At 52.7% G+C, this 13,606-nt stretch overlaps 2 protein-coding genes across 3 annotated transcripts; one reads left to right on the forward strand and one right to left on the reverse strand.

Annotated features, from left to right (window-relative positions):
- The first annotated feature begins 1,881 nt into the window (after positions 1 to 1,881).
- LOC119038913 (tubulin alpha-3 chain) lies at positions 1,882 to 6,499 on the forward strand. The gene is made up of 4 exons (XM_037131482.2): positions 1,882 to 2,100; positions 3,041 to 3,189; positions 3,459 to 4,139; positions 6,203 to 6,499. Exons 1-4 carry the CDS (start codon positions 1,980 to 1,982, stop codon positions 6,497 to 6,499), a joined length of 1,248 nt encoding a protein of 415 aa, XP_036987377.1. The 5' UTR covers positions 1,882 to 1,979.
- Positions 6,500 to 7,410: 911 nt separating this feature from the next.
- Positions 7,411 to 13,416, reverse strand: LOC119038906 (mitotic-spindle organizing protein 2B). 2 transcript variants are annotated; one of them, XM_037131474.2, is made up of 4 exons: positions 13,140 to 13,416; positions 12,735 to 12,883; positions 11,677 to 11,856; positions 7,411 to 7,669 (listed from the first exon to the last, which is right to left on the reverse strand). In XM_037131474.2, exons 1-4 carry the CDS (start codon positions 13,295 to 13,297, stop codon positions 7,515 to 7,517), a joined length of 642 nt encoding a protein of 213 aa, XP_036987369.1. In that variant the 5' UTR covers positions 13,298 to 13,416; the 3' UTR covers positions 7,411 to 7,514. The 2 variants fall into 2 exon arrangements, with proteins under 2 accessions (XP_036987369.1, XP_036987368.1); XM_037131473.2 differs by lacking the exon at positions 11,677 to 11,856 and having other exon boundaries at positions 13,140 to 13,407.
- Between the last annotated feature and the right edge of the window lie 190 nt (positions 13,417 to 13,606).

The following is a 13,606-nucleotide window of genomic DNA, read 5'->3' on the forward strand; positions in this document are numbered from 1 at the left end:
TGTGTGTGAGATTCTGAGGGCATTTACGCAAAGAGGCAGTATTTACAAGGTCTTGAACTAAGAATGATAGAAAATGGTATATCCTGAAAATCTGGCTTGTTTCATTAGGTAGGATTTTTAATTTTTGGTTGTTTATACTCATAATTTCTTAAAAACAAAACCAAACAAACAGGAATAGGTATGCTTATACTTTTCCCTTAATTGCACCAAAGGCAGCACATAGTATATGCTCTTGCTCCTTGTTTTTTTGTTGTGCAAAAAAATCCAGCTACCTCCTTACCAACAAACAAAGAACTGCATTGCTGTTCACTGCTGCATAGTATTCCAGCGAGTAGCTGTAGGTTATTCGGCCTGTTTTGTATCGCTGGATACTTGGATGTTTTCTGGTGTTTTACACATGAAAAGTACAGTAACGTCTGTGTACCAGCCATTTCCTACCAGTGTAGGTGTGTATGTGATGCCAGAAATGGATGGGTGTGATTTTGTAGATATTATCAGATTCCTTATCATCGGCCCAGTAATATATGAGAATTACTGTTTTTCCACAGCATTTATTTTGCTCATTTTTATGTCCTCAGTGCATAGGTATGTCCTAGGTATTGTTGAATTAAGACATGGATAGTTTAAAGATCGATGGAAACCAACCAATGCCTCTGTCACTTTGCACTTCCAAAACAAGTGGCACCCAAGAGACAGCCGTATGTGAAGACAGGCCAGAATGACCCTCTCACAGGACTTTATGTGACCTGGCTCAAGTGTCACTTGTTCTCAGTTAATGGAGGCTGAGGGCTACTTATTTCAGCCTCAGTTTCCTGCCCTAATTTCTGCGGCAGCTTCCAAACTTAGTCAAAAGTGCACCTACTTAATAACTCACACTAACCTCAGCTTTCTCCCTTTGTAAAAGTTAGTGTTGAAACTTGTCATTGGTCATTGTATGGCATAAAATCAAACTCAAAAAATTTTTTTTAAGGTTCAATTATTTCAAGTGTAAAGGAAAGGTAACTTTTATTACATGACAGGTAAAAGAAGCTCCAGGATTAGAAAAAAATGTGTGCTTTTCATCATTTTTAGGAGTTGTTATTTTTAGCAAAGACTTTGTCTGAACAAGAAGAAATACCATGATTAATACTTTCAGAAGAACTATTCAGCCATCGCTTGTTGGTATGATAGTGTCTTCTCAAGTTGAAATGCCAAAACATGATTTAAAAGTTCATAGTACTGCCGTGGCTGGTGCAGCTCAGTGGATTGAGCGTGGGCTGCAAACCAAAGGGTCGCAGGTTTGATTCCCAGTCACATGCCTAGGTTGCAGTCCAAGTCCCCAGTGGAGGCCATGTGAGAGACAACCACACATTGATGTTTCTCTCTCTTTCTCCCTCTCTTCCCCTCTCTAAAAATATATAAAATCTTAAAAAAATAAACAAACAAATAAATACAAGTTTATAGTACTTAAGCCAGCCCTGCAAGTTCCCAGGTAAGTGCCCAATACACGTGTACCTTTTGAAAAATCTTGTATGCTGTATTTTTACTGTACTGTACCTTGTCTGTATTTAAATACACCATTACTTACCACTGTGTTATAATTACCTACACTGTTTAGTATAGAAACATGCTATACAGTCTTGTACCTAGGAGCAACAAGCTATAGCAATAGTCTCGGTGTGTAATAGGTTATAACATCTAGGTTTGAGTAAGTGCACTCTGATGTTTACACAAGGACAAGAAATTGCCTAATGATGCATTTCTCAGAATGTATTCCTGTCATTAAGTGTTGCATCACTGTCTGAATTTATGGTATCAGGTTTTATTTTTGTGCCATGTAGTGTTGTTTGCCTTGAAGATGAGGGGGCTGGGGTCTCATGTTATGTTCTGTTTCCCAGCGCGAGTGCATTTCTATCCACGTGGGACAGGCCGGTGTCCAGATCGGCAATGCCTGCTGGGAACTGTACTGCCTTGAACATGGAATTCAGCCTGACGGGCAAATGCCAAGTGACAAAACCATTGGTGGTGGGGACGACTCATTCAACACGTTCTTCAGCGAGACTGGGGCTGGCAAGCATGTGCCCAGGGCAGTGTTTGTGGACCTGGAGCCCACCGTGGTGGGTAGGTGCTCGCGCAAGGAGGGTGGCTTTCCAGGGAGGCTGGGAGAGCTTCGCCAAATCCCTGCGGGTGCTCCTCGGAATCCCTCTGCAGAAAGGATGGGCAGACACACGGGTATATCCGTGACCGTGGTGGGCGAGAAACTGAAAGTGAATACTTGGAATGGGGGCTTAGGCTTCTGATTTAGGAAAACCTAACATACAGGAAAAAAAGCTGGAGTTTCCCAGGAGGAAACTGGGACTGTGACCAATTCATCTGTGACTGCCAAGTCCGAGGCAGCTGTAGGCCCTGCCTGGGGTCTCTCTGTATCTCATGAATGCTGTGCACTGTCTCAGGCTGGTGCACATGAGTTTCGATGCATCTCAGACATAGAAAAGCGAGAACGTTTGTTGGCTTCCTCCAGGTTAGATGCCTGAAGTACAGTTTCCAAGGAGAGCTGCAAAGAGAGCACCTGTCAGGGGCCATCTAGGAGAGGACAGAATGTGACCCTGTGTGCCTCACAGGGGCCATGATATGACTGCCTGGCCAAAACCACACTGACCTGGTGATCTCCAGTGTGAAAGTTTTTAAAATTTTTTATTTATTGAGTTTTAGAGAGAAAGAGGAGGGAAGAGAGGCAGAGAAACATGGATTTGTTTCTTATGTCTTTTGGTGTGAAAGCAATATGCACATGTAGAATTGCCTGTGTGCAGGGCTGTGAGCTCTCTTCCTTCTTTGGGAACCACTCAAGCTGGTATCTGTGCCATGAGTGGAGTTTACCTCCCTAGAGCCACAGAGTGCAGATGCGCTCTGTGTATTACAGAGGGAGTCCCTCTGATACACTGATGCTGTGGAGATGTGAGGAACAGCATGTGCTTGGTAGAATTGAATGGTCCCCAAGTCTGTTTATGCTGGCGGGTTAACAACTGTCCTTAAGGAGCCACTGCACACGTGTCCTCTGTAGATGAAGTGCGCACGGGGACCTACAGGCAGCTCTTCCACCCAGAGCAGCTGATCACCGGGAAGGAAGATGCAGCCAACAATTACGCCCGAGGCCATTACACCATCGGCAAGGAGATTGTGGACCTGGTCCTGGACCGGATCCGGAAACTGGTAAGAAGAGCACTGGGAGGCCCTCCAGGGTCCCTTTGGCAGAACCCAGGCCAGAGTAGGGGAACCCCGTGGTCTTCCTGTCTGGTGTGGCTGCAGTGCATCATACATCTTTGTGTCTGCTCTGCCTCGGCCCTAAGTGTGATGCGTGTTTCCTGGGGACCACTGGGATCCGTTTGCTCTGGTGGAGGCCAAGGGAAGCGACCTAGGCTTGTCGGAGGTTGGCGGTGTGGCTCGGACAGGTGCCGCTCACGGTCTCTGCTTTCTCCCAGGCGGATCTGTGCACGGGGCTGCAGGGCTTCCTCATCTTCCACAGCTTCGGGGGCGGCACCGGCTCTGGCTTTGCATCTCTGCTGATGGAACGGCTCTCGGTGGACTACGGCAAGAAGTCCAAGCTGGAATTCGCCATTTACCCGGCCCCCCAGGTGTCCACGGCCGTGGTGGAGCCCTACAACTCCATCCTGACCACCCACACGACCCTGGAACATTCCGACTGTGCCTTCATGGTGGACAACGAAGCCATCTATGACATATGTCGGCGCAACCTGGACATCGAGCGGCCCACGTACACCAACCTCAATCGTCTGATTGGGCAGATCGTGTCCTCCATCACGGCCTCCCTGCGCTTCGACGGGGCCCTGAACGTGGACTTGACGGAATTCCAGACCAACCTGGTGCCGTACCCCCGCATCCACTTCCCCCTGGCCACCTACGCCCCGGTCATCTCGGCCGAGAAGGCCTACCACGAGCAGCTGTCTGTGGCCGAGATCACCAACGCCTGCTTCGAGCCAGCCAACCAGATGGTCAAGTGCGACCCTCGCCACGGCAAGTACATGGCCTGCTGCATGTTGTACCGTGGGGACGTGGTCCCGAAGGATGTCAACGCGGCCATCGCCACCATCAAGACCAAGCGCACCATCCAGTTTGTGGATTGGTGCCCAACAGGGTTCAAGGTAGGACCGAGTGGTAAATAACGAGTGCTTTTGCCTTTCAGCACAGCACAGCCAGGGGTCGAATGCTGCCCTTGTGGGGAATCCCGTTCCCTGGCAGTTAGGCCCTGGTCATCAGTCAGTGAACCAGAGTGATCACGTATCCCATGGTGTCTTTCTTTTCTTAATCCTCACCCATGGATGTGGTGTTTTGAAATTGATTTGAGAAGGTGAGAGGAACATCAGCAGTTCACCTCCCTTACACACCCTCACTGAGGATCGAATCTGCAGACTAGCAATGTGCCCTGACCCGGAACTGAACCTGCAAACTTCAGCCAACTGAGCCACCTGGCCAGGGCGTCACTGGTGTCCTTTGAACTTCCTGAATCATCACATTTTGTATCTGTGGTGAGAGAAATTTTTTTTAACAGAAAAGGGAAATTTCTGCAATCTCTCTGTTCCCGTTTGGGGGTGGAGTTAGTGTGGGAAATCTTGTTTAGCCTTAAAAAATAAGACATATTTTTCTTTCTTTTTTTTTAAATCAAAGTCCTTTTTTAAAAAGTATTTTACTTTATTTTATTTATCTTTAGGGGGGAAGGGAAGGAGAGAGGGAGAGAAATATCAATGTGTGGTTGCCTCTCGTGGGTCCCCTGCTGGGAACTGGCCTGCAGGGAACCGGCCTGCAACCCAGGCATTTGCCCTGACTGGGAATTGAGCCACTATCCTCTGGTTCACAGGCCCACACTCAATCCACTGAGCTATAGTAGCCAGGGCTATGTAGCTGTTATAAGACTTTTTTTTTAAAGTAATAGAAATTTTCTGGGCATTTTTGGTAGTTTGTGTGGATAATCGAAATTGGGACATTAGTATTGGTGCCACTAAATCCCACTTAATTCCATACGCATATAGAAATTAAACCCAATTTAAGTGTCCTATGAAGTGTTTGATTTAAATAAATATCATGAACCTTTTTATGGAAAAAAAATGATGACCTCCCCCTCTCTCCCTGTAAGCTGCAAAATTCTGGCCTGAGTTTGCCTCTGGCCTCCATCTCGCGCCAGCCTTCCATTGGGAACAGAGAAGCAGCCTTGCCCTCGCCTTGCAGCTTCGCGCTGTCCTTGACTCCTGAACCCTGCCTCTTCTTTCCCTCTGGGCACCTTTGCTTCCCTGATCCTTGCTTTTGATGCCATCTTCTCTGGCTCAGACCCTCACTGCTTCTGGTGGGCCTGCTGTGCTGGCTTCTCATCCTCTAGTTCAGGGGTCAGCGTGGTGGACCAGCGCCTGATTATGTAAAGCTTAACGTGAACATAGCCTCCACCATATAGTGGCCTATTGTTGTGGCTGCTTTTGTGCTCCAAACACATAACTGAGTGGCTGTAACAGACTGGCCCATCCAGCAGAGCTTGTGTGCTGTCTCACCCTTTATGGACAAGTTCGCTGACCCTGACCCTAGCTAACCCTGTCTCATTCTGCTGCCCAAAGCTCTGGTCCTGTCTCCTCTGGTTCTGAAGCCTAGAATGTCAGTCCCTCCCTCCCACTTAGCACACACACAGACCACCTGCTTTGCCATTGTAGCAGTGGCCCTAGGTCTTCTGGCCATGTGCCTTTCAGTCTGCTGTGCACACACTGATGGTTTGGTGGGAAGGCTGGGGTAGGTTCTCCCGTGAAGCACCATCACAGTTGTGTGCTGGGTGAAAGGGCTTCTGCTATGGAGACCGACTCCCTTCTTGTTGAAGCCTATGGAGAGAGTAGCCTATGAAGAATCCAGGGCAGTGCCCTCCCTCAGAAGTAAGACAGTTCTATCACCAGGTGCCTATCATATGCCACAGTTGCTGGGACACAGCTGTTCAGGTAGCTTGGGACTGAGCCAGAGTGGCCGGCTCTAGCCACTTCCTTGTCTGGAAACCAGCACCCTGTCTTCCCAGCACCTTGCCTGGTGCAGAGAAGGGCTCAGAGACTGCGGGTGAATCAAGCCTCTGCCAGGTCACCAGAGGGCAGGGCACCCATGTTGTACATTTCTGGGAAAGCAGCTACCATTTCTGGGTTTGACAGAGGCTTCACAGTGCTTTATTCCCCTTCTCTGGCAGGTGGGCATCAACTACCAGCCCCCCACCGTTGTTCCCGGGGGAGACCTGGCCAAAGTGCAGAGAGCTGTGTGCATGCTGAGCAACACCACCGCCATCGCCGAGGCCTGGGCCCGCCTGGACCATAAGTTCGACCTCATGTATGCCAAGCGAGCCTTTGTGCACTGGTACGTGGGGGAGGGCATGGAGGAAGGGGAGTTCTCCGAGGCCCGGGAGGACCTGGCAGCTCTGGAGAAAGATTATGAAGAGGTGGGCGTGGATTCCGTGGAAGCAGAGGCTGAAGAAGGGGAAGAATACTGAGTGGGAGAGGAGGGTTGGTGGGGAGATACGTTCAGGCCCTCTTCCACCCTTTCCTGCCTCCCCTCAGCTCACCTGGTTTCAAGTTGTTTGCCATTAAAGTTTCTGTATCACACCTGTCTACTGCCATACCTGGCTGGGACACACTCGTCTGCCCACGGGGGTGGTAGGACCCCAAAGCTGGCCGGGCCTGCATGGAAGGCTGGTCTGGGCTACGTGGTGTTGTGCTTTGGATGGGTGCAGCACTGACCACACCTGTAAGGAGCTACTGCTTACAGGACAGACCCAGGGGAAACAGTATTTCTGATCCAAGTTTTTAAAGCATAAAGATTTACTAAATTCTAGGAAAATTGAGTTAGTTTTTTCAACTGAATCTGCCATTTTTAAGGCTTTTCCACTGGTGGGACATGTGGACTAAAGTGTAAAAGCTTAGGAGTGGAGTTTTAAAATCTGAGATCCATAGACGGGGGGGGGGGGGATCTACAGAACCCCTAAAAGCCTGGGTCACATGTGTCAGGACATTGGCAGGAGAGGGGTTTATCGGAGTCCCCAGTGGCGCGCCTGGCCCACAGGTTAGACACCCTGCACAGTTCATCTGTGTCCTGTGCTGACTTGACAGTGTCCCCGCTCCGTGCTGAAACCCCTGCCCCCACGGCCCCTGAGCACCTGGGAATGGTCTCAACAAGTCACTCTTTCACGTCAAGCAAAACATGTTGAAATCTTTTAATAAAAGACCTAGTAATACGGATACATTCTCCCAAACCCAAAAATGAGCTCCAGGAGGGTGACGTCACTGGTTTAAGTCACTGGGTCAGTTCAGCTGCAATATAATCAGGATCAGCACACAGAACTAATTCTAAATATCTGTGCCTTAAAATATTCAAAAGATGGTAGAAAACATCTTGAGTAGACCCTCAGTTTTTCAAAAAGGTTTATTACCAAGTGGAGAAAATAATACATAACCTTGGCCAGGTTGGTGGAGCCCACAGCAGGTGGGCATGACCAGTGTCTGCTTGGCTCAGGTGCTGCGGGTGGGGCTCTTCCCTGGCCCGCCCCCCTTGGGCAGCCTGGTAGCACTGGGCTGTCGGGGCATCCTCTGGCTGGATCCTTCCCGGCTGCTTCGTTCTGCCAGGGCTGGGCCTCCACCAAGAGCAGTGCTGCCTTTGTTTCTCCCTGAGCAGACACAGAACGATCGTTAGGAACCGGGGCAAACCCCACAGTCACAGTACCTGTCTGTACTTGTGTTCCTTGAGCAACACTGACATTGAGTGTGTTTCTGGGGTCACAGTCCTCTCAGCCAGGGACCCTCTATCAGCCCAGGGTTCTGAGTAGTCCTTGGCAGAGCGCAGGTAGCCTCGAGGGTGTCCTAGGACAGAGGTCATGCACGAAAGGAGGGGGAAGGCGTTGACGGTCAATTTCAGGGAAGCTCAGCATGCTGACTCTGACTCCTGCCCAGGGAGGCGTGCGTGGTTACAGCTACAACTGCGAGTAGCACGGGAGGGCTCGCCATCAGCAGGGCCGCCAGCTCACTGCCTCCCGGGTACTCTCCTCCTCCCTGAATGGTCCATGTCTAGGCAGATCAGGCTGGTAACAAAGAAGCACCTGAGTCAACTGGATCTTCTGTAGCATCTGGGTCAGGGGCCCCAATCCTGGGTCCCTGGGCATCCCACCAACTCTCAACAGGGGGTGCTTGCTGAAGGACTCAGAAGTACAGCTCAGGCACAGCTCACCCCTGGCACGTGGCAGGGTGGGTCTCAGAGGTGGGCCTGACTCTGAAGCCAGCTTTCTTCAGCCTGCCACATGAGTTTCCCCACCCCCTCGGTGTAATGACGAGGGTCCTTCTGGAATCTCAAGGATGAGGGAAAAGTAGAAAAGGGCAAATAATGTTTCTCCATAAATGTGACAAGGCCCTGACGTCTGGAAATAAGACACCAAAGTGGCTTTGAGCCATAGAGGACATTAAGAAAGCCATCTTAACAATGCAAGTAGACCATTTAGTGGGCTCTGCGATTCATGAAACCCTCAGGAAATCCATGCTCTTGGGGTTACTGGGGAGATACGTTCAGGCCTCTTCAGGGTGACGGAGGGTGGAGAATGGTCTGTGGGGTCTGCAAGGGAAAGACCCACCGTGTTCAGCTGGGCTCGGGCTCAGCCACACCCTCCCTGGCGGACCCAGCACAGGACTTTTTGGAGCAGGTCAAGTGGAATGGAGGGTGAAGCTGAGCCCAGGATGACCACGGGCTGGGGAGGGACCCGGATGCGCCCGGTTCCTGAGGGCACAGCGACTGACATCACTGGACAGTAAAAGCGGTGGTCTGACACACTGTCTTCAGAAGTCAGTGTTCCTCTACCCCTGTGTTCCCCTGCAGCCTGTGTGCACTCAGGGTTTTGTGACCCCCTAATGAAGTAAAACTCCCAAAGCATACCAGCCTGTCATCCCCCGGTGACTTGGGGAGCCCCTGAAGCTGGGGAGATGGCCAGACACAGAGAAACCCTGTCTGCCATTCACCTTTGATGTGGTCCACATGAGTCCTACTCACTGTTCCCTGCAAGCTCTACAGGCAGAGCTGTTTTGAGAAAGATTTATAAGAAATCCCAGCAGGAGCGGCTGGTCCCCAAGAGGCCTTTCTCCTTTGTGGTGCAAGCGCCCCCTCGTGGCAATATGGGCCAGTGACACCACCAAGACAAAATACTAGTGACTGGCCTGAGCCTGCAGCTGAATGCATTTTATATGAGGAAGGAAAAGAACGGAGTGGGTGGGCAGGACGGGTGAGTGAGAAATGAGGAGACGGAAAGAGAGCTACAGGCTGCAGCCCAGATAGGCAGCGCAGGTCATCCAGCATCTTCAAGGCCACCGGCCTTTCCCGGAGAGCCACTGAAAGTTCTGCTGCCTTCTTTTTAGGGCTGGGCACACAGCAGGGGCTTATTCAGTGTTTCCAGAACACATACAGACAATAACAAGGACTGGCACGCCACACAGATGTGCACATGTAGTTTTAACCCTTAACTTAGCCCATGCTTTGTGGGAGGTGCTCTCCACGCATGCGCATGGTGCTGACGGTGTTCCGGGAACAGCGTTACTGCCACGTTCAGCAGCACTTGCTGTCCGACAGAGAGACGGTGCAAGCCACATACGGCATTTTAAACTTCCTAGCAGCAACATTAAAAAGTAGAAAAAGAAAAGCCTCCAGGAAATTAATTTACGTAATATATTTTAATTAAAAAGCCGTTTTCAAGATGTACTAAAAAATTAACTTGCGAAGAGTCACGTCCCCTTTCCGGACCCTTTCTTTGACATCTGGGCCAGTGGTGCAGACTCCCACTCACGGCGCCTCTCCGGCACACCCCGGGACCTTGGCTCTCATGTCGGACAGCGCAGCTCCGGCCTCTGCACGTGAGACTTTACCTAACACGTTCTGGAGGGACATCTTTTTAAAACTTACAGTTTCCCTAAACTTCAAGAGACAGCACTCAACTGAATTAAGTTTTTCCTCAGTGACTCCACATCCTCTCCATGACAAGAATTACTCTTCCGTGCTTTGGGGTCTTGTTTGCCCCTTTTCTGCAGGAACAGACAGAAAGGAGCCAGCCTGCCAGTGAAGTCCCTGCAGGCCACCTCGATGGCCAGGGGGTAGAAAGCCAGGCAGTCAAGACCATGGCCTGGAGCAACTCTACACCCCAAGTCTGTGAGAAGCCTAAAGCCAATCAACCGCAACAGCCCCAAAGCCCCAGCATCATCCTAGGCCACCACGGTCCCCACGGCTGGATCGCTCTGACTACCCATCTTCCCCACCCCAACTCTGCTGTTAACGGGGTGGCTGGAAGGTCTGTGTGAACAGACACTGTGATTCGTGGCCTCAGAGGTGTCTTGTCCAGTGGCCTCTGCCTCTCGGCTGTAGCACACTCCTGGCATGGCCCCTTAACTGCCCTGCTCCCCTCCAACTTCTCCCCATCATTGACCTCCCCGGCTGCCTTCTATGCACACCATGCACCTCCCCGGGGCCCCCCGTGTCCTCCTAGCCTGGCTCCTGGCCACCAGCCTAGTAGAATCCAATGCCTGAGCATCTGGGAGAAAACGACCTCTGTTTTACACTCCTGTCCCCACCTGCCTCTGATCTTCCCAACCCCTCTAGGCCAGTGCTCCCAGCAACATGCCCACGGCGCACCTCCTGATTCTCCATCCTCCTCTCGCCCCCACCCTCCAGCACAGGCCCAGCTCCCACCATGGCCTGAACCATACCATGCATCTCGGCCCACCTTTCCTCTCTCAGCCCCTCCCCACCTCCCAGGGCTGTGCAGCTGGCAGAAGACCCTCTCCCCTACCCCCCCCCCCCATGCCCCACAGCCTGCTTAACCCCTGCAGCTTCAGTTCCTGTCTGTCACTCACCTAGCCATCTTCCTCACCGGACTGACAGCGTGTCTATCTTGTAGCCCCACTGTACCCTCAGCACTGAAAGGTGGCCTGGCACCCAGAGTCACTAAGCAAGCGGTGCTACCCTCTCTGTTCTCAGTTCCTCCCTCTGGGAACTCACCCATCAGTTCCTCAGCTCAGCCTGTAGTCCGCCCACCCCTACTCTGAACTGCCTCAGCCCTACCCTACACCTCCCTGGCCCGAGTTCCAGATGACACCTGGAATGGTGAGGCGGGGAATGTGAGGCGGGGTGTGTAGGAGGGCAAAGCCAGAGCACCTGTGGGATCTCAGGCGCCCAACCTCATCACACCTGGCATTGCCTACAATGTACCCACAGCTCTGGAACCAGGCAGGAAAGGGGAATCATGGCTTTACCCTCCAGGCTGCCCATCTAGGTATGTAACAGCATCTAAGAAACTGAGGTGTTTCTCACACCTAAGGCTTTGCTGTCCACAGCATGCCGCATGCCTCTTCCCTCCCCTCTGCCTCTTGTCTTCCTCTGGGGCAGGGGCACCTCTATAGAGCGCAAGTCTCACCCAGCAAAGTTAGTCTCTGTGGGGTATAGGGTGTTGGTCCCATTCTAGAAGTACTGGGGTTGTCTCTCAATAAACTATGAAATCATGTTCTCACTCTCTAAGCTGCATGGCAGAGATGGCCAGCAGGACCCTGCCTTTGCAACTAAAAGCTACCCTGGCTTTGTTGGGGTATAGCAGTTTCCATGGAAACAAGAGAGCACACCATCCCCCAGAGATAAACCAATAAATGCAACCTGCAAAAGGAGAGAACAGGCAGCAAGAGAACCGGAGGGAACCGGGGGGCCCTGGAGAGAGAGGCGAGTGCGTGGCAGCTGGGCTGTGATGCAGAACCGGAGAGGCCGCAGGCCGTGGGGCCGAGGAAAAGGAGGGCCTTGCAGAGGGGCTACAGTTCTTGGCAGAGAGAAAGGAGGCCTCTGCAGGTCAGAGAGAGACACAAAGAGAGGAGATGGAGCATGGGTCAGTGAGGAGGCTCAGGGCCTCTCAGGAGAGAGGGAGCGAGTGCCTAGGACCCTGGCACTCCCACCCAAAGGGGCCAACCTGCCCTCTCCTCCAATGTCAGCTGCTTCTCAGAATGTAAGTGCCCGAGTGTTCTGGCCAAGAAGGTTCTGCTGCATCTCAGAGGCTTTCTGACAGCCCTCAGGAGTATAAGTGACATGGTGCTCCGTCATAACATACTCATCACCAGCACCTGTTCATCCCCTAGTCATGACCCTCGAGGGTGAGACGGCCCCTCAAGCCTGAGCCCAGTGCTTTGCCACTCAGGCTTCTGTCCCCTGACAGTCTAGGGCAGCAAGGACTGCCACACTGACACCTGGCTCAAAATCCAAGGCAACTCCTGGACAGGATCTGAAGCTGGGTGAGGTAGGTATAGGGTAGGGGGCTGTAGGAAGGCCTCTGCCTGCCCACTCTCGGAGCACTCCTGTGGACACTGCACACACCAAGAGAACAGGAACCAAGGCAGTCTCGTCCCTGTATTTGTGGTTTGAAGGCATGAGTGATGAGGTGAGAAGAGTCTGGGACAGCAAAAGTCCCAGATGAGCCCTAGCCTGCTTGGGCCACGCTGGGGTACCCATTCCACCTCCCTGATCTAGACGTACTCTCTCAAGGCTAGCACTGAAACCAAAGCTGGGGACTGAGCCAAAGGGGAGAGCCCTGGGAGAAGTCCTACAGAAAGGCCTGGCCGCTGAGGCTCTAGCCCCCAGTGCCCTGCTGTGCTGGGCACTGCCCACCTCCTGGCCCCGAAAACCCCACCTCCTGGGCCACAGGGACAAGAGAGCACCCCAACTCTGACCTCGGGTCTCCGGCATGCTCGATGTGGGCAGGGACATAGCCGCAGAGTCCTGGGGCTCGCTCGCCAGCCTCTGCCCAGCACACATAGACTTGAGCATCTGGAAGACTGCGAGGGGCGCGACGTTCAGCTTCAGCAGGTCCACCAGGATCCTGGTGAGAAAAGACGCGGTACGGAATGAACCCTCCTGCTCATCGGTCCATGAGCTCTGGCGAGAACGGGCCAGACATAGCTACCAGACTGGGGTTAGGCCCAGGAGGGCCACCTCTCTCAAGGCCCAGCTGTACTCTGGGTCCCCAGGGGGTTCCGACAAGGACAGGGGACTCATATATAGATCAGTGGCCCGGCGGGGAGCTGAGAGCAGGAATGTCTGGGGGTCCGAGAAGCGCGCAGCCCCCACCCGCTCACTTGAACACGTCGGGGTCCATGGCACCACCAGCCGCCTGCGCCAGCTCGTACAGCTCCATCTCCTCTGCGCTCAGCACCTTCTTCCGCCGCAGCGCGAGCTTCTGCAGGGCCGCCTCCAGCCCCGGGGGTGGCCCGGGCCCGGAGCCCGGAGCCGCCATCTGCTCCGCCTGCGGGAAGATCAGCGTCCCGACCTCACCCCGCCTCGCTAGGCGCTCCTACAGAGCCCTGGGCTGGCCTCGCTGGCAGTTCCTCTCCCAGCAGCGCCACCGCCTGGCCTCCGGGACAACCCAACCCCGGAGGGCGGAGATTGGTCAGTCTCCCCTCCGTCATTCGATCCACATTTACATGTTGGGCAGTGTGTTAGGTGTGGGGGGATACGGTGGCGGGCCATAGAGATCTGGTCTTTGGTGATGAGGACTTCCCTGCTAGGCTGCACTGGTCGTTGTCGCTTAAGTAGAAATGTCCAG

The sequence above is a fragment of the Artibeus jamaicensis genome, unplaced genomic scaffold (assembly GCF_021234435.1).
Source record: "Artibeus jamaicensis isolate MK-2021 breed Jamaican fruit bat unplaced genomic scaffold, CSHL_Jam_final contig_1128, whole genome shotgun sequence".
Classification (NCBI taxonomy): domain Eukaryota; kingdom Metazoa; phylum Chordata; class Mammalia; order Chiroptera; family Phyllostomidae; genus Artibeus; species Artibeus jamaicensis.

Excerpts from the sequence above, each read along its gene's own strand:
- LOC119038906 (XM_037131474.2), bottom strand. The coding sequence starts at position 13,297 with ATGGCGGCTCCGGGCTCCGGGCCCGGGCCACCCCCGGGGCTGGAGGCG. Across the intron at positions 11,857-12,734 it reads GAGCATGCCGGAGACCCGAG|AGGCCTCCTTTCTCTCTGCC; the intron begins GTCAGAGTTGGG and ends TCTGACCTGCAG. Across the intron at positions 7,670-11,676 it reads CCTGTTCTCTCCTTTTGCAG|GGAGAAACAAAGGCAGCACT; the intron begins GTTGCATTTATT and ends GTGTCTGCTCAG.
- LOC119038913 (XM_037131482.2), top strand. The coding sequence starts at position 1,980 with ATGCCAAGTGACAAAACCATTGGTGGTGGGGACGACTCATTCAACACG. Across the intron at positions 2,101-3,040 it reads CCTGGAGCCCACCGTGGTGG|ATGAAGTGCGCACGGGGACC; the intron begins GTAGGTGCTCGC and ends TGTCCTCTGTAG. Across the intron at positions 3,190-3,458 it reads TGGACCGGATCCGGAAACTG|GCGGATCTGTGCACGGGGCT; the intron begins GTAAGAAGAGCA and ends GCTTTCTCCCAG.